Source organism: Trachinotus anak, unplaced genomic scaffold, assembly GCF_046630095.1.
Source record: "Trachinotus anak isolate AG129_WGS33_773 ecotype Australia unplaced genomic scaffold, CSIRO_AGI_Tana_v1 ptg000010l, whole genome shotgun sequence".
NCBI lineage: Eukaryota > Metazoa > Chordata > Actinopteri > Carangiformes > Carangidae > Trachinotus > Trachinotus anak.
The window spans coordinates 5,187,126-5,213,028 of NW_027273861.1; the positions used below are offsets into that span (position 1 = coordinate 5,187,126).

At 38.8% G+C, this 25,903-nt stretch overlaps 1 protein-coding gene across 1 annotated transcript in view; it reads left to right on the forward strand.

The window, feature by feature from the left end:
- The first annotated feature begins 216 nt into the window (after positions 1 to 216).
- oca2 (oculocutaneous albinism II) overlaps positions 217 to 25,903 on the forward strand; it is a 56,048-nt gene continuing 30,361 nt past the window's right edge. Inside the window, exons 1-15 of the mRNA XM_071487104.1 lie at positions 217 to 496; positions 2,698 to 2,949; positions 6,800 to 6,895; positions 8,109 to 8,306; positions 8,669 to 8,726; positions 9,059 to 9,131; positions 9,608 to 9,765; positions 9,866 to 9,948; positions 10,744 to 10,897; positions 13,383 to 13,454; positions 14,523 to 14,588; positions 15,181 to 15,237; positions 16,746 to 16,870; positions 18,628 to 18,766; positions 23,622 to 23,754. Of these exons, the coding sequence (XP_071343205.1) occupies positions 2,708 to 2,949; positions 6,800 to 6,895; positions 8,109 to 8,306; positions 8,669 to 8,726; positions 9,059 to 9,131; positions 9,608 to 9,765; positions 9,866 to 9,948; positions 10,744 to 10,897; positions 13,383 to 13,454; positions 14,523 to 14,588; positions 15,181 to 15,237; positions 16,746 to 16,870; positions 18,628 to 18,766; positions 23,622 to 23,754 (1,654 nt within the window). The 5' untranslated portion in view covers positions 217 to 496; positions 2,698 to 2,707. The remainder of the gene's footprint in view (positions 497 to 2,697; positions 2,950 to 6,799; positions 6,896 to 8,108; positions 8,307 to 8,668; positions 8,727 to 9,058; positions 9,132 to 9,607; positions 9,766 to 9,865; positions 9,949 to 10,743; positions 10,898 to 13,382; positions 13,455 to 14,522; positions 14,589 to 15,180; positions 15,238 to 16,745; positions 16,871 to 18,627; positions 18,767 to 23,621; positions 23,755 to 25,903) is intronic.

Here is a 25,903-nt window from a genome sequence, read left to right on the forward strand (position 1 = left end):
CCGGTGGATTTGCAGATCGGGGGTTTGGAGTGGTGGTGGGGAGGAGGCGGCGGCTAAGCAGCAAGGGGAGTGTGGTTGTAAAAAGAGGAGAGAGTGATTGAATGGGAAAGTTTTGTGTTAAGCTGCTATTAGAGGAGAGCGAATAGTACCACTCCCACCCCCCACCCCCCACCTCCTCAGCTCTTCTAGACCCAGGCTGCTCAGGAACATCTCCCTCCTTTGCTGGGGAGCACAGGAGAGGAGAAGAAACACCTCGGCTTCTCTCGTCCTCAACCACAACACTGTGCTCAAATATAACAACAGAAGCAAAGAACCAGCATCTGTAGCACATTTTTACAGGATTGTCAGCATCAATTACTGTTGGATGTTCATCATTTAACATCACAAACTTCATCATCATCATCACTACTTTCGTCATCGTTGTCCTTGTCTTCATCATCCTTCTCATCATCATCATCATCATCATCATCATCATATAAAAACAACTATTACCAAGGTAAATTTCCTGTCTTTCACCTTTGTCTCATTTTGTCACTAAAATAAAAGCTGTAATTTAATTTCTAAGCAATCAGCTGACATTTGCTTCAGTTCTTTTGCATTCTGTGCAAAGTGGATTTGCACCACTGTGTTACACTAGTGGGCTTTGTTTCGGTGGGTTTAGGCATTATGTCTTAATACTGCTGTACAGTAACACAGTAGCTTTGTCCCCTTCAGTCCACTGATATATAATATATATATGTAAATGGTACCTGATGATTGATTGAGGCAGTGAATTTTATGTTATGTTGTAATTTTTTCTTTTTTAAAGAAATAACCTGAAACTAAATCAACAGACAGAAAAAAAGCTGCAAATATAGCAAAACATCTGCCGTATATAATCCTTCTGTTACAGCCCTGTGTGTTGTGATTGCGGTCGTTAACCTCCTCTATAACTGTGTGGTTTTGTCCTCATCTCTATGCATTTCTTCAGAGACATTTATCTTGATTTCTTAATTGCTGTGAACAAAATTAAGAAAGCAGTTTGTCTTTGTCGTCACACACGGTCCGCGGGCAGGATGTCATATAAAAAGGATCATTCTTCTCACTGACGAACCACATCACATGCATTGGACAAGGACGTTATGTGAGGCACAATAAAACTAAGTGACGCCAGTCAGCACTCTGACATTATCTTGAATGTTAGAAATGAATTGTGTATCACTGAATAACTTATTTTTTGTCGCTATGAATGAGAAATATGTGTAGATAGTTCATAATGTGTATGTACTGTATGATGGATGGTGCAACTTCAACTTTAAAACTGCTATAATCAGTGTTTTTCTATTAGCACTCAATCAAATGACTGTGTAATGTAACAGGGGTTGCTCAGAGTGATATTTTTCCTGGAAGTATCCCTGCAAATTGCTCCAAGGTTCAGTTATTCAACCCTGTACTGTGTCCTGACAGGCCTGTAGTCTAACCCTCTCAAAGAGTTATTATTGCAGAGAGCTCACAAGTCACACGTGAGTTCCTGTTGCCTTTCATGTGAGCAATAATCCCACTGAATTCATGCAGCCTTTGTGTTGATTAGGACCACATGTCTGCTGTAGCTGACCTCATACACTGACCTCATGCTGTGCTGAGAATCACTCAGCTGTTCTAATGCATGTTGACTTCCCTCTGTGGTACTGTAGAAGGACAAGGGATGGATTTACATGACAAAGGATATCAATTTAACATCAGGTTTGAGAGCTTACAAGTATATTGTTCATACTGTAAGTGACAAGGACAGCAGCACTTTATGGTCTGTGGCTCAATCAGCACTAAAGGATGGTGGCCCTGTGCTGCCTCGGTAGAGAAAAGTAAATGATTTAAAGGCAAATAACTTCTGACCCCAACTCAGTCCACACTCTGTGTTAAGGCTGTGATGTAATACTTAATTGCATAATTGCAATTCAGCTTATGTGAAAAGTTACAAAAGCCATCAAATCTGCAGTCTAGGTGAAACAGACGAAGGTATTTTTTAATAAAGATGACAGTGTATGATAACCGAGTTACACATTAGTCATTTTAATGAACTGCAAGGTCACTGCTGCAGCTTTAAAGCTGCTATAGTTTATACTTTCACATCAGCAGTGGGTCACATGATTTCTTGTAAGTGCATGGTGTTGTTCGCAGTGATAAAGACATATAAATGTATCACCTTACTGCAGTTCTTCAGAACCTTTCAGCTCACTGTTTTTGGTATTCTGGCCCACAACTTGACTGGCACTGCTCTCATAGTGTAGCAGCAGCAGCAGCAGCAGCAGCAGCAGCAGCAGCAGCAGCAGGCAACTCTGGTAAACCTATTGTGCACTACCTGCTCAGCATCAGATGGCAGACTGTCTCAAGTAGTTAGTGAACATTGTAGCATTAAGCAGCACAGAGCCAGATATTTCCCTCGGGAGAATGTGGAGAACAAAACAGAGATAAAAGCAGAGTAAACATTGACTTCTGTTTGTTGTGGATGGACAGAAACACGACTGCAAATAAATGATGTTGCTCTTTATCTCCTGGAAGCATAAATAAGCAACTGGTTAAAAACACTTAGTTGTATAAACTTAATTATATGTCAGTATTGAGCAAGTCAAGTGTCCACTGCCCCAAGTGGCAAAAAAGACATTGAATTATTTTTGATAATTCTGATATATACTGATTTCTGTTTCCTGTACCCTCCAGTGGTCTCACCATGTATTTGGAGAACAAAAGCAACCTGGAGATTGAGATGTCTCAGACCTCGGCCCAGGGCCATCAGGGCAGGAGCAGCCTGAGGTCACCAGAGGCTGTCGCAGGGAACTTTGGGGAGCTCCGTCTGCTGCAGGGCATCTCAGAGAGGAGGGACACTCAGAAGTTCCAGCAGTCTGCAGTGCTGCCCTCGGGACAGTGCGTCATCCACACCGAGGGCTTTGTCCCTGTCCGACAGGAGGATGGGTATGACTCTTAGACGTGGTTCTGCTCTCTCATGGTGGTTTACTGACAAGATATCTCATTAATTGAAGTGTTATTTTGATTGGAGGGAGAGCTGCTTTAGAGGCGCTAACTGGCTGAACTGAATGTCAGTGGGCTGAGTCACAAGGCTCGCTAAGAGGCAGCCTCAACAGCTAAAGAAACTCATTTGGCTAAAAGCTAAATATTTTGGCCAAACCAAATTCATTCCTACTGATAAAATTAATGTTTAGAGATAGGTCATGAATGTCCACTTTCATTTCTAAAAAGGCAAAATAATTTCTTAGAACAGCTGTAGTTTTTAGCAGATTTTCCTCAAACAGGAGAAATTTGTGTTTTTACTAGGGACTATTTTTAGCTGTGGATTGTTACCGCAGTGAGTTTCTATGGTAATAGGACAGTCTGTGTGGGTTTGCCTTAAAATAAATGTTCATGGTTACTAAGGAACATGTCATTGAGTGCAACTGTTTGGCTCATTGATGTGATTTTCCTTGACAACTGAGCTCTGTGTCACAGGAAATAGTTGCTTGTTGGATTCATTTTAGAATAAAATTCACTGTTGCTTTTGGTCTTTTAATTTGTTAACAATAAGAAGCTTAAGTAATTTTAGACTAAACTACTGAAACATGATTTAATTTTCTACCGACTATTTAACCAAATTGTGAATTCTGCACAAAAATTACTCTCTGCAATAGGTGATGGGTATTTCAGTGCCACTGCGGCTAACTGATTAAATGAAGAATAGGATAGAAAAGATTAGGCCACACTGAGCACTTTGTGTTTGTCTTTAAAGCTGCTGTGATCAATGTATGATCAATTGTATTACATTAACAAATTAATCAAGTGACTAATGTATTTGAATGGTATCACTAACAGATAATTGTACCACCCCCCTCTGTGGCTCCACTCAGCTCTGTGGAGTGTTTTAGCGGCTTTAAGATCATTGTTTTGGTTGTACAGCCACATCTTTACTGTTCTGGTTCACTCTCACTGAGCCTCATTTCCATCAGCTTGTTTCTGCTGTGTAGCAAATATCAGTGAATGTAGTTTTAATGTCTGTGTTTAAAGCCCCTACATGTTTTCTCCTGTTCTGGTTTGTTAAGGGATTAGCCCTCATTCTGTCTTGTCACTGGTTTTCTGGAGTAAAGACATAACACCAGTTTAAAGAATGTGAACCACACGTGCAGAATCATATTACACACGTCATGGTGGGTAAATCTTCCAGGGAATGTATGGACATATGTGTAAAACACTGAACGTTCACACACAGACAGGCTCAAGTGTGTGTGGTTGTGGGTGTGTATCTCAGTCACTCAATGGGCTACTAATCTCAAGCCCATGGCTGTGACGTTATTGGGATTAAATTGAGGAATTTTTTGCTTCATGAACACAGTCAAAGTTGCACATGACAAAGAGTGTACTACAGCTGAAACACGTGTGTCTTCTGCACGGCCCTGTTAGCTTCATGTTTTATGTTTGTTATTCAACAGTGACTTTTTTTAAAGAAATGACTTCAATAATTAGACAATAAATACATAATGTAATGATTAAAAAAAAAAGAGAAAAAAAGGAAATGATGGTTAAATAAACAACTAAGCAAAACCTTTTCACCTATTGGATGCAGCTTTCTGTTTAAAGATACAGAATCTGCTTCAGAATTGGATAACCCCTTTTTTATGAGGATCTTTTTTTTTTTTATTATTTTTTTTGGCCTTTATTGATAGGGCAGTAGAGAGAGACAGGAAATGGGGAAGCAGAGAGAGGGGGAATGACACGCAGGATAGGGCTGCTCGGAGCGGCATTCAAACCGGGGCCGCCTGCAGTGAGGACTACAGGCCTCCTACAGGGCGGGTGCTCTACCCACTGAGCTAAACACCGCCCCTTTTATGAAGATCTTTATGAGAGTTTTCTTTGCATAGAATATATAGAATATAGAGAACAATGTACTAAATATATTTTACAAAGCAATATAGAGAAAAATGCATTTTGAGGTTAATGTATGAAAATTAAACATGTTGCAACTTGAGACTTTAAAGCTGCTATGATCAATATTTTGATAATAACAATGAGTCAAAAACTCTGTGCAATGTGAGAGGGGTCACTCATCGTGACAAACAAATTTTGGTACACTGCCTGCACAGTAGCAAAACAGACAAAGTTAGCAACAAGCTATTGGGCTTGCATTTGCCATGTGGCTAGAAACACAGCTACAAATAAATGTTGCTATGGCCATTTACTGAATATGTAAAAAAGCAACTGCTCCCGAACACATTCACAATTTAAGGTGATAATATGTCAGAATTGTGTTTACAGTTTTCGACTGCCCCCAAGTGGCCAAAATGCCCCAAACAAACAAACAAACAACCAACCAACCAACCAACCAACCAAACAAACAAACAAACAAACAAACAAACAAACAAACAAACAAAACAAATCTGCCAACTACCTCATATAAGACCTTAATAAAGGCAGGATAACCAAAAATAGAAATTACCATGACATTATGAGCAGACACAGACTTTTTTGCTTGGTGTAAAATAACAAATACATACATATAAAAATAAATCAGAAGAATAAGACATGAAAAATACAACCTATTTTCTATTGGTTAATAGTAATCACAATGTGTGTCCTGAAAAGACCACTTTGTAATGCCTTCTCATTTCAGCTTCAGTTTGTGTTCTGTCTGGGCTCAATCCTTAAAGACTCCTCTGTAAAGTGCAATCTCCCTGCCAAGTCACATCTAGGGGACAGGATCAGACTCGTGTCAGGGAAAGAAGAAGGGAGAAAACATTTGTAGACATGGAGTAAATCTCTTTATAGTTGTATAAGAGTATTGAAGAGGATTAATGCGGCAGACTTCCCTAATGTAATCTACTCCTTTATCCAACACCCTTGCCACATTCATTGATTCAAAGCATCCAACTGCCTGCTGCAGCATGTTTGGTAACGCCTGCCTGACTTATAAGATAATAACAAGGACAACAATAGTAAGGCTGTATGAATAACTGAAATATCACCTGTATACAAAAGAAAACTAGCCAATAAAACAAAACTAGTCAGTGTCAAAATCCTCATAATGTTACAATAATTAACCACAATACTATGATGAAAATAACCAATACAAAGCAGAAATGCAAAATGCTGCTGTGTTAAGGAAAAAGTGTTAAAGCGTTCAACCCCTTTGACAGGCAGAGGGAAAAAACCCCTCAAGATTATAAGATTAGCCGAGGGGGACCTTTAATTTTCAGAAAGATCCCCATTTAACAGTTTTGGTTCAGTGGGTTGGTACTCCATTACATAATAATTCTCATGACGTCTCTAATGTTGTCAGAGTAATTGCTGAGATAACATTGGGATTGATGAAATAGTGGATTGCTGTTTTTTCTTAAAGTAAAAGAAAAACATGTATCTTGTAACATAAAAATTTCTCAACAAGAGCAGCTTTAAATGGATATGTACTGTCTATGTTTGAGTGTGTCCATCTTTGACTGTTGGTTGAGACCCAGCTGCGATGCTCCTGAGGGCGGCGGCCTGCAGGAGCCTCAGGGATACAGGGCAGCAGCAGGGTGACAAAAGACACTTTAATGATCCCTCAGGTGTCAAGTCACCAGCTGCTCGCCCACCTCTCTGCCACCTGCAGGTTACAAAGGGTCCAAAACTGCTTTAACTGGTGATTGACAGCTGGGATGTGCCAGCTGAGGGCTTCACTATTGGGGTCAGAGTTCATGAAAACTCTGTTAATCAGTTTTTGAAAAGCACACTTAAAAGTTGTTTTTGTATTTCTTTATTTTTTTTTGAAACTCATTGTATTCTATTGTATTTTTTATTCCAGACACAATTTCAGTGTGGTTAATATTCTCAGAGGAAAAACAAATTCAGCCAACCTTTCAGAGAGGTCGCCTCTGCTCAGATTCTCTCAAGACGACAGGTGAGTAATTTCTGATGCTTTAAATGATTAATCTTATATGGAGCCATGAAGTGTTCAATAATATATAAAAAAGATATTATGGAATAAATAATCATATAAATAAATTATGATTTTTTAATAACCAAATTGGAAATAACCAATAATTAGTGTACTATTTAAATAGATTATCATCATGATTTCAACCCATTTTTTATATTACCAAAGCTAATTTGTTGTTGTTTATTTTAAAATACCCCTTTTAAAAGTTTGTATTTATTTAATGTTTGTTTTCCCATAATATCACTTTTTCTCAGTGGTGTTGTCAACACAGCTCAGCGAAAATAAAATATCCCTAGCCTCTCTTTAAGCTAACACTGCCACCAATTTAGCCAGTTAGCTTCTGTAAACTAGAATAACTACTAACAGTGTGACTTAATTCTAATAATTAGAAGCTGCTGCTGTAAATAAACACAAGAGACAGACACAGTATAACGAACCTCTCCTTTTATTTTGCTTGAAAAAGCTTCATGCTGCTCAGCCAGCTTGCTAAGTAGCTAGGTGGGTTTGTGAGCTTTAGCTCATAGGTCTAGTGTCGACATTACTCTTTTTTTTTCTACAGACGTCCCTCAGAGAAACACTCAACTCTGATGTAAAAAATCTTAAGTCTCAAATCTTAGTCTTTGCTAGTAGTAGTAGTAGTAGTAATGATAATATATTTTATTTCAGAAATGTTTGTCTAATTTACATATTTTACACATTATTCATACAATCATTTATTTCACAATTCACATATTTATTTATATTGAGCACTTTTATGTGTATTTGATCTTTACTGAGGTAGTTTTTCAGACAACAGATCAAAGATAAACTGTTTTTCATTCAGGTTATCTAATGTTGTCTGACTGGAGTATTACTTTTTTCTGAAGAAAGGAGATTATGCATTTCAGTTTTAATATTTCATATTAGTCATGAATCAGAATGACATGCTCGTTCAACTTCTAACATCATTGTACATCCTCTTTTACATTTATTCAATTGAAAGTGGTGTACAAAGCATATAATGAAACTGTGATTATAGGTTTCTTCCCTTTCACATGTTTCTCAGTACTGGAATATTTTTAATTTGAGAGCTTACATCACAGCTGGTGTCCTTAATTCAGCACTTTGTTTGTTTCCATCACTGAAACTATTGTGGTTGATGCTCAGACGAATGACAATGATTATTCGTTTCCAGTATAACCTACATGACCCTACATGACCCCAGCTTTGCTGGAGGGGAAGAGCCCTGGGACAACAGCGCCCTGGACCTGGAGAGGAGGTATCGACTGGGCAGTGAGGTCACCAGCCTTTCCCTGTCCCGCTCCAGCTCCTCTGAGAAGAATGACCCTCTGGACAACCTCAGCCTCAGCTTCAGACTCACCAGTAGTATGAGGTGAGACCCCTCAAGTTGCCAGTGAAAAAATGACTGACAGGATTATTTTATATGCTGGTGGCTCCCAACATCTTTTTCCTTTTAGCCCCTTTATATTAAAGCATATCTACTTGTGACTCATCTTCTACGAGTGAGTTCAAAGACCCTTCTGAGGGTTTCATTTGAATATTATTTAGAGGCTTACAGAGGTAAAACTATACAGCATTTATCAAGAAAAACAAACAAACAAACAAAATATTAGAAAAGTCCACGGGAGAATCATTTCAGCACACTGTAGATACATGGTGTGACCCCCTTGGTTGAAACTGGTACTGTTGCACTGAACACTGTTCTATTTACAGTCTGTTTATTTTGTTTTTCAGATGCTGCTTCAAAGTCTGCAAAATCGCCACTATCTTCACTATAGTTGTTCTGTGTAGTGTAAGTGGTTGAGTTTCCCGTGTTGTAACATTGTTACACATATCTGTGACAGCATGACAGAAAAATCATTCTGTAAAAACAAACCTTTATTTTTTAGCACAAACTTAGGTTTGATACCAGTGTTCACTAAACTCTACCACAGAACAATTACACCACAGCACTGAATTAAAATTACACAGCACACAATGGACTTTTACTGTCTGTGGTTTAAGCAAGCCAACTTTTCCACATTCACATATTTCCCATATATTCTTTTTTCTTTGCATTTCAATATCTCTGATAGGAACAGTTTGGACTCACTGAATAATATGTTGAATCTGTTCTGCTTTCAGCTGTTCTTCAGCATGTATCCAGATCGGGACAACCCATGGAGGATGTTGGCAGTTTCTTCCACAGACAGTTTCTGTATCCTTCCCTGCTGCGTTATTGTTAATGTACATTGGTATTTGAGGTTCTGCTATGAAACTTGAAACAAAAAAGTGGGTTGCAAAAGGTGCTTAAGAGGCAGGTGGAAGAGGGTTGTTTTAATGAGTATAAGAACATGCTGAGACACGAGGGCAGAGTAAAAACTACTCTACCTAGTAGAGTAAAAAAAAAAAAAAAGTTTTTGAAAATTCATCAGGATTTAATCTGAGTGAATGCTGCATAAAAAGAAAGGTGAATAAATGATCTGTTTCACTGTATGTCAATCTTTGAGTCATATTCAACAAGATAGTATCCTATTTTCTTTATTATCATCTAAAACGACTGAACAGGAGCACTGCACAGTTCATGACATTACTTACTCTTGAAAAGTGTTAAATCACTTCCAAAATGTCCGCTTCAAAAACTCTGCTGTCAACATATCTACGTTTTTCTCTTGACGACCACGTGACCCACAGCAATGAACCTGACAGACTTTCGGGACAACGCCTTGCTGAAGCTCCAGGTGGGAGGGCCTTTCACGGGAGGGATGATCGACCTCAACAACCAGGAGTACATCCTGATCCAGGTGGAACAGACCGAGCAGCTAGGACAACGGAGGAGGAGAACTCAGCAGGTGAGAGCATCTATATAGTACAATTTGCTTCTTTGCTGTATCATCTATAAAGTGTTGGTTAGTGAAAGGCTAACTCATTTATTGTGGTGTTTGTGAACAGGTGATTCATAACTGGACCATCCCTCTACATGGTGAACGAAGTGACCAGATACTGGTGACAAAAACCTTTGAGATGGTCAGCAGGTACTGAGAACACTGCTTTACATATTGATTTTAACAGATTGATTTTAAAAGCTTCTTTGAATGGTCACTCAAGGGACTGTATGAATGTTATTAGGAAGGATGGGGCGGGGGGGATAGAAAAGGATGAAGATTATTTAATTCCTAATTTTGCTTAATTTTCAACTTTTCATTTTTTACATTCTATTTCAGTTTCTCCTTTGAAGATTTTTTCAAAACAGGACTAAGTCCACAGTGCTTTGAGCTAAATGCTAACACCAGCATGCTAACATGCTCACAGTGACTATCTTAGTTTTTTTTAATCATTCTAACATTTAGCACTTAACACAAAATAAGCTACAGCTGGTGGGAAGATCATTTAGTTATTCAGTCATTTGCAATGCTAGATGCCACTAAATCCTACACACTGGCCCTTTAAGGATGAAAGCTCCTTAAACTCTATATGCTTTGACTTTTTTTAGTTAGAGATGAAAGAGGTTGTAGGCCTGAAGGGGGGTCACTCACCTCCTCTGTGGACTGACATTAGTTCCTATCCTCTATCCTATATTACCTATCCTCATGTGCGGTTTTATTTTTTGAATAGTAATAGGTGAATTTATGATGCATAATGTTAATATCATGATCCATTATTGTTAAGTTTAGATTTCTTTTCGTGGCAGACATACCAGTGTATAATATTGTGATGTGTTCATGGTATTGTGTCTCTGCTGCAAACATTACATGACAGATTTTCTAAACTAGGGTTTGCTTATGTGTCTCACATCTGTTCCCCTTCCTGCTGTTTGCTCTCTCCCACAGTGACCCCATCGTCATCACGATTCAGGCCTTCCTGCAGGATAATGAGGTGGTGCCGCTGTCCATGACCCACCAGTCGCTCTTCGTCAGTGTGGAGACACAGGTGGCCATTGCTGGAATCATCCTGGCCGGGGTCTACGTCCTCATCATCTTTGAGGTAAATGGCCTGTGATGCTCACTCTTTTCTATGGATGATGAATGAGTTTGAGTTCAGTTTCTGCTGTGCAGAGTGAAATATGCAACATGGAGGAATTCAGGATTTAGCTGCCTCAGTTTCAAGGTCCTCATAATGTTCATGCTGGCTCACTGTCACACTCTCATGACTGACTGGGACACTTTAATTAATCAGCCATTGTTAACATCTGTGCTTCCTGTACCATGAAAAGTCAAAATGAAAGTTGCAGAAAAGTTATAAGAGTATGAATTAAAGGCCACACAGACCCGTGGTCCATTTCAGTGAGTATTTTCATTATACTTGATTAGACTTCTCCAGTCTGCAAAGAAGAAACCTTGCTTGACTGTCATGCCTCTCACTCTTCTGTTAGTTTTGTTGAACCAGTTGAGCCACATGCAACAAAACTGACCCTTTGGTAAACCCCACCCTCATAGAGAGCTGCAGGAATTACATATTTTTGTAGTCCAACCTGGGAGTTAGCATCACCCTGGTTCCCCTGACAAAAAGACAATGGGATTTTTACATTTGCTTTTATATTACTACAGAAAATAAGCTCTGCGACAAAATGAAGATTGTGATACTTACACATTTTGATCAGCCAAAAACCTATTCAAAAACCCCATAGACTTTAAGTTGAGGGAATCAATGTGCTAAATGCTAACTAATTTCTGGGTATTTGGACTCATTCCTGTGGCCCTTTATAGCTGATGTTGCTCCAAAATCACTCTCTCATTCACTCATTCACCACTCACTGTGCTCTATTTTTACTCTAAAATGAATCCTAAATAATCAAAACCTTGGATATTTATGAATCATTGTCATTTTAAGTCATTGTTGGTCTGTAAAATGTGAGGCACTACATTGTGGGACATAAAGCAGAGAGAACTGTAACACAATTTACACATTCGGAATTTACACTCCAGCCAGTAAATGTAGAGCACTGTGTAGTAAATAGGAGGAGATTTCAAGCTTTCCCACTAAAGCATGGCACATACTGTACATCTATAGTTTTCAATGATTCCAGTCAGTGTTGGTTTTAATTAGACAGGTTAATCTCCCTGAGTGCAACAAAGTGTGAACTCCCGAAGCTGGGGTAGCACTGTGATGTCAAAGTCAACAGTGAGGCCATGAGCGATGACAGTACATCTATACTCTACAGACACTCTCATGTCATCTGTGTTACAGACAGGTCCATTTACTGAGGCTGTAATCGAAAGTGTGAGGGACTGTGATTAAAGTAGAAGAACATACAGTGCATGGTTATTCAGACGTCATCGGACTCCGGCTCTGTCTGGTCTCCATCTGTGAACGTCTCACTTCTCTTCACCGAGGATTTGTTGCTCACAATTAAACTTTAGTCGATAAGAACCTGACACATACTCTTTCTCCAACATTTAAGATGTTGTGATTTTCTGTATGATAAATTTAAAGGAAGGAATCTGTCATTGTGTTAGTAATTGGACACCAATTTTCTTATTTTAACGGGCATTTCAGTGAAATGTTGTAAGAGAGGTCTGAAGTATTTTTTTATTCTTGACAAAGGCTGTGGTAGAAAAAAAGAATGCTTCTATCCTCCCCCATACATCCATTATCTGGTTTATTCAGACAAAGAGAAGTTTCTGAAAGTCCTCAGACTGTCTGAATTATTACTTATCTTGAGTGATGAAACCCAGTTTAGTACTGAGTGGTTCAGCAAGGTTTATATGCATTAAATATAATAACAGAATTAACATCTTTTATTTGGCAGGATAAGCCTGTCATTAATGTCGTCAATTAAATTTAGGTAAGGGCTGCAGATCCCTGTTTTTTCATTAGCCTCAGTTTTTGCCAATATGTATATAAAATGACCTACTTTCCTGGAATTTATTGCAAAGGCATAAATGTCAGAGGAGCAGCCCTGCCTTCTGACAAGCCATCCATGCTTATCACAGGCCTCAATTTTTAATAATGGGATGCGCCATACATGAGAGTAGAGATGGAGCCTGGTGGAGGAGAGTGACTCTGAAGAGCATCATGGATTTGTCTGTAATATCTCCTTGAAGTTTCTTGATACTTGATACAGATGAAAAACTGAAACATCATCATAGACCTAGTGGAGCACAAGCCTCAACCAAGGTTTTCTTGACTCATCTTTTCAGTTACTGCTGCTGGAATCAGACATTTCTTTTACAGTTTTAGATGCAAAAAAACATAATACAGAATAAATAGAAATGAATAGACAAATAAAAAAAATGTAGCTTTGCACCAATAACTAATAAGTCATTCAATTAATGTGACTTAACCAAAGGTAAATAAGTCATGTGACCCACTGTAACAGCAGCTTGTTAAAAATATGCATGTTGGAAATGTTGTATTTGTATGTGAGTGAGAGACGGTGAGATTATTTGTACCTACATCATAATATTAGCTTCCTTCAATTCAGAGGCATTACATTTTATTCTTCTTTTAATTTGTCTGAATTTTTCAGATTGTGCACCGGACGCTGGCCGCCATGTTGGGATCTTTGGCATCCTTGGCTGCTCTGGCTATCATTGGTGATGTAAGTCTCTTTCCTCTCCTATTTTAGTGAGCTGTATAAATATAAATAATAAAGCGATTCCTATAACCATAGTTTGTTTATCCACGTTCTATGTTTTTGTCAAAATATGAGTAGATAATTATCTTAAAATCAGCAGGAAAGTTAGTTTGCTAGCTGAACAGCAATTAGCTGGCTAGCTAACCTAGCTGGCTGTGCTTCTAATGGGCCGAGTAACAGTATAATTAACTGTGAAAATATCTTATTTACTTCTAATACACCTTTTTCAATAGGCGGTATTCAGTGACGTGATGTGCATGTTGAGCAGGGCTGTGCTGTATCTTACTTCTTTCTGGTTGTTTTTGCTGTTCAAGGGAATCACAGTGTCTGGTCGTGTCAATCAGGCCTTTCAGACAATAGAGGACTTTATAGCTTGAGTTGTTTTTGTCCCTGTGTTCACATATTTGTTAAAAACTTCTGTTTCTCACTAATCAATTCACAGCCATTTTTCAAAGACAATTAAACTGTTTTGTTGTGGAAAATGTTACTTAAATAGTATTTATAATCTATTGCAACAAAATAATCTGGTGCAAAATGATTAGTTCTTTTATTTTACCAGAGTTAAAAAAAATAACACAACTTGGAAAATTGTTTTCAACTTGCTAACCCATGTAGGAAAAACACAGGTATAGTTAATAACATTAATGTGTTCCAGTTTGAGAGTATTCGGCCTGTGTGGCTCACTGGGACTCTTCTGTTATTGGTTACACCTGTGTGTTTCCTGCTATAACCACTCAAAATGTTGTCTGTGGAAAAAGATCAATAGCATCCACAGGCAGGATCTGGGTCAGGGAGGAGTTAGAGCAGTGCCCAAAGACAGTTACAACACATACTTTGTTTAAACCTGTCATGAAGTTTGGTTCTGTACTGAAACATTTTGCCTGAAATGTGTGAAGTGTTTTAAAGTTTTGTGTATCTGACACCTATTTATTGACTTTTAACTTTTCCTTTTTGCCCCTTCCTCACAGATCTGATAATAAGTCCCTGTCACATCTTGTTAAATGTAAATTATTTTCTTTGCCTCTCCCACAGCGACCCAGTCTGGTTACTGTGGTAGAATGGATCGATTATGAGACATTGGCTCTTCTGTTTGGCATGGTGAGACTTCTAAGTCAGACATGTTCTTTGTATGTTCATTTACTTAATAAATCTGTTCTGTGGCAGTGTAGTTCAAGATTTTACATAGAAAAATGTTTATGTAATATTCCTGGAAGTTTTAACACCACCGTCTGACATCTTAGTTTCCATTTAAGCCCTGTCTATCCACCTTGCCCAGCTACTGACCGTTTCTATAGAGGCAAGGGAAACTGACAATATGAAATACTGTCTCCATGGAAACAAGCATGTCCTGTCAAGGTTGGCATGGAATTGAAGAATAAGTCTGAAAAGTTTGTATAAAGGCTGTCATATTTGTTTTTGCAACAGCTCATTGTCTGTGGTAAATAATGAAATTTGGAGTCAGTCTCAGATTTCACTTTTTTGCACATGTACTCATTTACTGCCATATTATAACTGGTATGATAATAAATTGTCAGTGAAGAGTTTAACAGAATCCTGAAAACTGAGCACATTGGAAATATCTGTCTCACTGACAACCATCTCTTATCCTGTTGTCACTGGTGACTATTTTTAAAATACACATATTCTTGTTACATAATGGGAAATGTTGTTTTTGTTCTGTTTCTTACAGATGGTGTTAGTGGCCATTTTTTCAGAGACTGGCTTCTTCGATTATTGTGCTGTGAAGGTGAGTTGGCTGTTTATAGAAAATAACAAAATCAGTAGAACCTCTTAAAAATGTGACTGTATGATAACAGTTACTGTAAATCTCATCTCCGTTTGTGCCATTTGAATGTTTACCTTTGACCATGAGGGACAATGAGTGACACGTCTATGAAAATATATCTGCCCACTGGTGTTTTAGAGTTGTCTCAAAGGCAACAGGCTTTGAGCTGTTTCTGAAATTAGCACTGAAACACGGCAAGTCTGCAACTTCTATGATGACTTATCCAACATGACCATGATGGATGATCAACAAAACACAGGAACATGACACAGGAGAGCGGTGTTTGATTCCCATGTGAAAGCTGCAGTTTATGTGGTTTCTATTGTCCAGGACAGTTCGACAAAGTTAACCACATTATTTTTGTAACCATGACAACAAAGATTGAGATGTTACTTATTTTAACCCAAATCACAAAATAGGTTTCGTGCCTAAACCTAACCAAGCCATGACCGTTATTATAGTAACCATGGCGTTAAAAGTAGGTACGCTGCTCTCGGTACAGTCCGTGTGTTTAATTGTGTAACCATGGCAACAAAGGTCTGGTACACCTGCTACAGAAAGAGCCTATTTCAGGGGACACTCACAATCATATCAGAGGATTGAAAAAAACCACCTGCATGGTTGTTCAGGTCGGAGATCTTTACATCTTAAGCCAAACATACAGCACTATACCAGGCTGACAAGAATGACGTGCTCTGTTTTATGGTAAAGTTCAGAAAAGGCACTACTGTGTATTGGTTATTGAAATAGCCTAATTTGTTATTTCTTATTTTTTTCTGTACTGTAACTGCACTCAGCACAGACTTATGGACATAACCCTGTATGTTCATGCCTGTAAAATTCATTTTACTGAAGCTGGGTTATAGTAGTGCTGTACTGTGGATCTACAAATGATAAAGAATTGAACATTCTCAAATTCGTCTGCTGCTCTCTAATAGCAGATAAGAGCTTCATCTTCTCTGTACAAGGTCAAGGTTTCCTGCCATCAGAAACACAGCTCTGGGATCATCTGGTTTAATCCTGAATTGTCTTTCTCCTTCAGGTACAGAAGCACTCAGATGGGAAGAACAGGGAGATCATGCAGGCTCATGAATTTTAATAGTGAAATGGACAAGGGCAGGCACTTCAGATTAAAATACCTTTCTTAGCCACTCTCTTGGGGTTAAGTCTGGTATATATTATATGGTTATTTTGTGAATCTGAGTACACTGCCCCATCTAGTACTACTACTCATAATAGAAATTTGGCATTCAGGTGCTCATTAATGGTGTTTCATTATGATGTCTTTGATGTGATGAACACATCTCAGACATGTGAGGAGTCATCCTCAGCAGCACCACTCAGTCACTGCTTTGACTCAGTCACTTTCCTTCCTGCACTTAGACTAGGAAAGCATCAAGAAATCCACTTAATGGGTTGTTCATTTCCATTAACAGTGATTCATCACCATATTATCTCTTTCTCTGCAGGCTTACCAATTATCCAGAGGAAGAGTGTGGCCTATGATCATCATCCTCTGTCTCATTGCTGCCATTCTCTCTGCTTTTCTGGACAATGTGACCACCATGATGCTGTTCACCCCTGTCACCATAAGGTACAGTGTAGTCATTTGAAATTTCCATCCATCCATAATCTGTACCTGCTTATCCCAGCTCGCAGTGGGCGAGAGGCAGAGTGCACCATAGAGACAGACAACTGTTCATGCTCATCCACAGCTATGGGCAGTTAACCTAATAAACCTGCATGTTTTGGGTCTTGTTATGTTGTTAGTCTACTCACCTGCAAATGGGTATGCAGTATGAGTATGAGTTATTAGAAGGTAAGCAGGCCTGCCAGGGGTCTGACACAGTGTTAAACATTTAGACAAAAACATCAGAAAAAATAGTGACACATTTGCAGTAATCAAGCAGTTGTTGAATAAATGAATGAAAATGAAAACTTTCTTTAAGAAATAGTTTGACATTTTGGGAAATTTCTGTATAAATACGAAGCTATCACAAGCAGCTTGTCAGGTTAGGCTGGAAACAAGGGGAAACAGCTCGCCTGGAGGTAAAATGATTGAGTTGATAAGTTGTTGTTTTTAAATTTGGTTTTTGTACAAAGAAGATATAACATATATAACATATTAATTAGTGAGTGTTAGAGAAAGACAGCAAACTGTAAATCTCCAATGAAAATCAAGTTTTTAACCTTGTTAACATGATGTTTTTTATATAATACAAGGCAAATCATGAGCGAAATAACCATTCAACACCATGACTGAGTGTTTCCACCTTAAACTGCAGTGAACCAATGGCAGTCTCATAAAAACAGATCCAGACAGTCAGGGATTCATGTGTCATAGAACCTAAGGAAGCAATCCTGTCAACTTGTGGGGACGGGGGACGGGGGGGGCTAAATAAACCTGAAACCTCGCCAGTACTAAGAGCCACACTGTGTCAGCCACTGCCAGTTACATGCAGTAGATGTACTTCCAGAGCCAGTTTTTAATTTTTTTATGTAGGAAAACCATGTTAAATAAAATATTAATCATAGCAGAGTATTTTGAAACATGTCTGGAGAGGAACTTTAAGCCTTTTCCCAAAATGTAGATTACTTCTTCAAACATTAATTCTTCCTGCTGATTGCTTGTAGTTTGTGCTTAACTGTTTACGTTGTAAGAACACAATACTAAATAAGCTTTATATTAAAACACAACTCATTACATGCTATAAGTTTAAAAATCTAATTGGTAGTTTCAGATCTTTTTTCAGATCTCTAACCAGCCATTTTTACAATTTTTTTTTTTTTTTTTTGCATTTAATCAGTGATTTGTGTCCAGTAGCCAGTGTAGTATTCTTTTAAATAGTCACACCAGTTGATAGATCGCCTCCTCCTCTGTATAATATATTCCAGCACAGACAAACCCACATTACATCCCTATAAACAGAACTACCACACAGAAGCTATAATTTACTGCAGTGTAGTGTCTTACAAATCAACTATAAATGTGCCACACACCTCTGCTTCCTCCTCATTGTTAGTGTCTCTATGTTCAGCCATTGAAATGAATCTGTTCTCTCAACCATTATTAAGCTCTCAAAACCGCTTTGGCTTCCAGAGGGTCATAATTTAGCTAAAATTTTGACTCGACTGAAATTAGACACCTGATACACAATAGCACATCTGGGCAAAACTGTGTTCTAATTTGTTCCCAGGCCAGCAGGGAGGATGTCCTGTACAGCCACAGTGTTAAAGGACCAATGCTTTTTGTCTTCCAATATCCTTTTTTAAATTCCTGTATTTATTTCTCCCACCCGTTGCAATCTAATCGCGGCTAAAGGGCTTTTCTGTCTCTATCTGATTTTGCAGGTTGTGTGAGGTGCTTAATCTAGACCCCAGACATGTCCTGATTGCAGAAGTAATCTTCACCAACATTGGCGGGGCCGCCACAGCTGTTGGAGATCCACCCAATGTGATTATAGTATCAAATCAGGACCTGCGCAAAGAAGTAGGCACTTTCACAGCTCTCTGCCTAAACTTGCAATAATATACTGTAAAAGATCAGCTTGGTGTAATCTGAGACATAAACCAGACACTTAGTAAAGCAAACATAATGCTCCTCATGACCTGTGTGTAACAGAGAATAATAATAAGATGAAGGGAAATTTGCTGTTTCCTATACAAATATAGAAACTGACAAGAGAATGATAAATTGAGGAACATGTCACCTGAAATTGATTTAGTCTAAAGAGCCCTCAGGTACTTGGTGAAATTTTAGTCACAGATTTCACCTCTAGCCCTTTATTTCAACTATACCACAAGGCCCAAACAATTAAAATTCATGGACTTTGTAGATTCATTACATTTCAGTGTCAGTAGTCACTAAGGTCACTGTCATGACCAAAAGATAAATTATCAAGACTTTTTCTTATGAGCTATTGTGTTTATATTGATTAGCTTTACCCTTGTTCTTTGTGAAGTGACCGGGAAAAGTGATCAAATATATGTATGTCACTACAGTAATGTATCACCTCTGACTGGAAACACTCACTGCCAAGGTTTCTTGAAGTGTGACCCTGTATATTTTATACTGTGACTAGATGGCAGCTCTGACAGTATGATCAGCACCTTACTCCACACTCTTTAATGTGTTTGGCTTTTGTTTTGAAAATCTCATATTATGACAAGGTGTTTGGGTAATTATAAAAGAAGTGCCACTGCAATAGCTGCATTAAATACACATTGAGAAACAGTGCTGGCAGTTGTTATTCGAAACGACTCTGCCGCGACAGATAACAACTACAGCACCACTTTAGATCCACAGTAAACAATGTTTTGATATTAAAGTCAAATCAAATGACTCCCTGCGATGTGACAGGGATTCAGATGCTGCCAGTCCCTCTGAAATTTAACACACAACTCTGCAGCATCCTTCAGCTTTTAGCAGCACTCAGCTCATTGTTTTGGCTTGTTAGTCTGGATTTACATTTGACAGATGGCAATAAAGAGGAATGGGATGTGCGTGCTGGTTGTGGCAGTTGTTTGCTAATATTTCCGTCACTAAGAACAATATAAAATGATTATAGGTCTAGGTCTAGGGGTCTATTAAGATTTAAGTACCACTGAGTCTTATGACTGGACCAGGTCCTAACAGGACACAATATAACCTGAGTAAAAAACACCCTCTTGAAGGTTGGAAACCTTTCAGAGAATGACAAATGACCACCTGTGATGACAAATATTCTGGCTCTTTTGCTGCTGAGGTTTTTGAGTAATTTTTCCTGCTAGTTATCAATGTTAATCCCCCTTTAACATTCTAGCATTTGAAATATGACAAATAAATAAAATGAATCCAGGTTTTTGTTTGTCAAAGCTTGTTATAGAAGATTTGGGACTAAGATCACAGTTCCCTCTCAGAGCGTGCAGCAACAAGCTGTTGTCAGTCTGAACTGAGATCTCACTGAGTGTGTGAGAGCAGAAAAAAAAGAATGATCTGCCACATTCACTTTATTCAGATTCATCTGCTGGTTTTGTGACTTGTTGTGACAAGCAGTCCTCATGCTGCTGTTGGGTGAATCTCTGCAGGGTTAAAGGAAAACATGAAAACATTGCATTTTTAAGTTTATACAGTTGGTTCTGAAAAGGTTTCACAAATTCATTTTCTTATCTCACTGTAAAGGCGAGCATATGAACTGAATCTTAAAGTGAGTGAGATAGGTTTGGGTGTTTTCAGTTGACAGTAACTTATTTGTTCAGTATTTTGTAATAGACCATGAAGTTGTTCTCTCTCTGGATATTTTCTGTTTTTTGCTTGTGGAAGAAGAAACATTATATATTTATTTTTCATTTTTCTTTACCAGGATTTTGTTAAAGTTGTGTAATTTTGATGCAGTAGATGTACAGTTTGTCATGCACACACTGTTTCCCTGAAGGGTTTACTGGCAGTTATTTTACTTAGTTTTTAAGTTGTTCAGTTTTATATATAGTCATATTCCACATATAAGCTCTAACATTCATGACCTTTACTTTGCATAAACATTTACTATGCACATACCCATAACATACATTTGCCTGTATGTAATGGGTATGCACTGGGGATAGAAATTTAATCATCTGTGTTTGCTGGGTTGTACATGTGTTATCTCTCTTTATACAATTGTGAGTCCTGACCTTATTTATGCTGATGTGCAGGAGATGAATGGAGATGTAGTGGCGGTGGAACCAATTCATATTTTTGCTGCTGCCGTCATAAATCACAGGAATTTAAAATGTCAAAACAGTGGGAAAAGAAACTACATTACGGTTACTACAGTTACACACTGTTGTTGCAGTTTTCTCAGTCAAGTCTTTATAAGATCCGTCTTTAAATTTGCTTCTCCTCATTCATAATATTTTTAGCAGATGTCAAACGCTTCATTTAATCATTTCTGATATCAGTATGGAGTCACACCTGAGTTCTGATTGAACAGACAGAGATCTCTCCTGATGCAAAATGTGTGAAAGCATGAAACTGAACTCCCAGTTCTCTTCCTGTGCTGGACGACACACATCACACTTCAGACCTTTGTGATAATCTGTGTCTGTGTGTTACTGAGCTGAGGGTTTCATAGCAATGTTCCTCACATACAGAATTGATTTTTTTGTGAAATGTATTTATTTATTTTCTAGAAAAAATGATAGATGTTACTCTGATTGGCTTTGACATTTGGACTAGGATGAAAATTATTGCATTTACCCTTCGACATTTCACTTCTCTATCACCCCATGATATTCTGGAAACGCTTTTACAGATCAGTTGTCCTCTGTTGTACAGACTGTGGATAAAAAGTTGTCAGTAAACAGCATAAGGACAGTTTACTGAGTAAATCAGAGCAGCCTGTCGCTGTCTGAAAAGGGCACTGACTTGTAGGCTCGTCTAACCTTCCCTCCTCTTATACTCAGAGGGGCATAATGTTACATCACTGGAAGACATGACATTTTCCCAGCTGCTTGATGTGGCATCTGTTCACTGCTTGTGACATTTTAGCTCTTATGGGTGCAGCAGTATGTGGTCTCCTCCAGTATACAGTAGCTCCTCCCACAGTGGGCTCCCACAGCCCGCTGTCCAGTTTGTCTTGGCTATGTTTCCCTGCTGACTGAACCGCAGGGATGCAGAGGGGCACTGATTCAGTCATGTCTGCCCTCTGATAAGGATAGCTTGTATGTCCATGCACGGTTTGCTTGCCTGTTTGTTTGACTGCCTGCTTGTTTGTGACGAGGGGATTTTCAGGCGAAATCCAGAGATAGGAAGAATGGCACAGCTGTGAAATATGTGTTTAGAGATTTGTTGTGTTTAGGTTATTCTGCCGCTCAGCAGAGTGTCCTTGTCTTTGATTTTTTACACAGCAAGGTACCATGGCCCACATCAAATCTATACCACCTTTTGGTATCCTTCCACTGAGGGACTCTGGTGACTCCCCCTGCTAATGGACCTCCTCCAATCAGACAGAGGAGTCTTTCGTGTTGGCTCTGAAATTCGGACACACCAGGGTCACAGCTTACAGCAGCAAACACACACACTTGGACTCTTTAGCTCTCAGATTTGCTCTCTTGTTCCCTCCTCCTGTTAAAGAGATGTGCTGGACCAGGATACAGTCTTTTGGGGTCTCTAGTTTGAAGCTAGACATGAGGCTTACGCAGGAATTTGAGGATTTTCATTTACAGCAGGTTTGCATGAGCAGCTGGCCTCAGCCCACAAGACTGCCCTGAGGGTCACAGCTGACAGAGAGAGCAGGTCTCTGTGGAGGCGTGAATAAAAGAGGAGTCAGAGTTGTACTGTGTGACAAAATTAGATTGTGCTTCGCTTTAAACCTGGTGCATAATTGATGAGGTGTTTAAGATGTTACAGACCTCCCACAGTATTCTTCACACTCAAACGTGATACTTACATGTGATATTTCACTTAATTCAGATTAGATGGGACAATATCTTTATCTTGTGATTTATCTTGTGATCTTTATCATATGCTGTCTTATCCTACAGCAAGCTTCATTGTACCACCTCTCTCCCTTTATCTTAGACTTTTGTTGCAATTCTGAATAGTAAATCCTGCAGAGGTCACTATTATCCAGATGTATCCCTCAATATCCGTAGTTTTATTTTTCATACTGTGCAAGTAAAGGAGAAAAAAAGACTGTATGAATCACTCACAGCATCTTAAAGGCTTTAAATTACAGGATTTGTCATTAAGAAATGATATGTTCTGTGGATGATTTCATACAAGAACACATTTCCAATAATGGATGAAAATTGTGTTCTTTATAATGGATTTGCTCTCAATTTTGAGCACAACCTCAGGCGGAGGCAGCTATTTCTTACTCATCCAGGAAGAGAGACGTGCTCCATGCCTGGTTGATCTGAAAAAAACCTTGAAAAGGCAATTATTACCGCTCTTTTGTCTGCAACAATCAAATTCTTTGCTCTTTTATGTTATTTTCACAGGCTCAAATGTAAACCTGAATTGATTATAATGCCATATAACCATACCATGTACAGTTAAACACCTCTATTCTTTGCCATACATGTGGAACTGTAATTACCTGGATTACTGTATTACAGTGATAGGACACACAGGTCAGAGGTTAAATGCAGCTGGTTGCATCCTTTTATCTTCTTCAGCTGAACCGTGCTTCCTCACAAGAACACATGACTTGTCACACTTTTCACATCTGTGCAATGCAACAGCACAAATCAATTTTTTCTGCCACAATTATTTTTTTTCTTTCAGTTATTTATATGTTTTAACCAATGTATGAAATTTTGGACCTGTCTGCATTTTTGAGACTGTGTTGTCCAACAGAATATTAATTTTTTTTTTTTTACAGGGGATTGATTTCGCCAGTTTCACCGGCTACATGTTCCTTGGGATATGTCTCGTGCTCTTCAGCTCATTTCCTCTCCTGCGGATGCTCTACTGGAACAAAAAACTCTACAACAAAGAGTCCATTGAAATAGTTGGTGAGTTGAAACTTTTGGCTTTTGTTAAAAAAATCATTTTCTAGAGAGATGATGATTTTTTGAAGTGATGACGGGTGCTGTCTTGGAGAGGAGTTATCATGATGTCTACTTGAAATGTAAATTGTAGTGGAGTTGTAGATGTGGCACAATCTAAAATCCATTCTGAAGGTTTTTAAATCCTTACTCTGAAGTGTTCATCTGTCCATGTTAAACCCACTCACCTTTCAGGACGATGCATTGACCTCATAGAAACATAATTAACTCAGCATATTGGCCTCAGCCTCTAACTCCAACATATGATATATAGTGCCCTCTGAACTGAAGTCATAGCCCCCCTCTGTCTCAGGTAATTTCCACAGTATTTCATTTACATTGTCCTCGTCAGATGACCTTGTAATTTCTGATATAGCATTTCTGGATTATGGTGAGATAGTTAATTAAAGGGAAGATCTCTCTGCAGTCATGATCTAATAGATCAGATGTAAGTGTTTTAATTCATGTCTAGGTTTACAGATACTGTTAGCAGTTTCAAGATCAACATTGGCCTCAAAAGGGTTTACTTGAAGTACTCATGGTGATAGGCCAAATTAAACATAATCACCTGTGGTGAAACACTTTCACCTTTCAGCAGCTCTGCTCCCACAGGTCTGGTGACTCACCCAGACACCACATGGCTCATCTCAGAAAACCCCTTTTCCCCAATGTTCAGCTGATGGCTTTGTGTAGTTGGCAGTGAAACTAATTCACTTGGCCAGAGAGCAGCCTGAGAGAGGCACAGGACTGGCTTCTTGGTTACACTGTTACTGCAGATGTTTTTTTTTTCAAACTGTGCTATTGTATGAATTATTCAGATAATCTGGCACACCTTCATCTCCTTCAGTATCAGGATTCCCATGGGTCCTTGGTATCCTTGAATGTTTGTGAATTTGGGAGGAAAAAAACCAAAGCCTTGAAAATTTTTGAAAATAAACATAAATAGACTTGGATCATTGAAAATATATATTCTGTGCAAAAATAGAAACTGAAGTTTTTTTATTTTTTTATTTTTTTTACTCAACTTTAGTAAATAGGTGAAGTGCTGCAAGAGACCAGATTCTGTATTCGCTCCACAGTTGACATGTGTTCACACATTCAAGCCTCTCTCTCTTTTTAATTGTTCATTGTGTCCCATTGATGTATTTACCACAATATCAACACTGACCATCACATATTGATTTTCTATTTTCTTACTATTTCAAATGGGTAAATTCATATATCATTGTAGAGCTATTTACAGCACATTAATTCCCTCAGCCTCTACTTGCCTCTTTCTCTTTCTGTCTCTGTCTCTCTCTCTCTCTCTCTCTCTCTCTCTCTCCCTCTCATACACACACACACACATACAGACACACACACACAAACACACCTAAGCACATTGACAACAGACCATCTGTCATAGTCAGACTGGCCTTCAGGAGCACCAGGAGAAATCCTGCCGCATCAGTGGGCCGCCAAAAAATCCAATAAGTTTTCTACTGTACCGGTCTGTCCCTTTACTGGTCCTGTTTAGGGACTGGGCTCCCTGGCTGTGTTTGGTCCTTGTATTTAAGGGATTTGGACCTGGGAAGTACTTGAAAAGTAATTGAATTTGATGTTTAAGAAGTTGTGGGAACTTGGAGATTATCTATTAACAGAAGAGAAAATTATTTGGCTCTCTCTGAAATCTTGGTGCATTGTCCAGAGGCAGAGAAAGATCATTTAATAAGAATAGTTTGGATAGTAACCGCGTCCTTCCTTTCCTAAAACCTATTATGTGCTGCTGTATTTCTTTGCATACGAGACCCTGGTGGTGTAGATAATAGCCAAACTACTAAAACAGGGACATCTGTGAGACGTTCTTCCAGAAATACACAGTCTTATTGGTGTTTACTCCCAGTACCACAGCGCTCCTCCCCCTCTCTGGGAGAGCCTCAGCAGGGGATCATTAAAACAGAGACCACCTTGTTCCCCAGTCGTCACCACCTTGCTCCAGTTTAAGGAGTGAGGGACTCTGACTGTTTGGAGCTGTGTTGTCACACTGAGCTCCAGGCAGATTGAAGGAAGCCACTGCCGATCACTGTGGTGACCGTTCAATGCTGGCCTGATAGCACATCTGAAAATCCCACCCTGT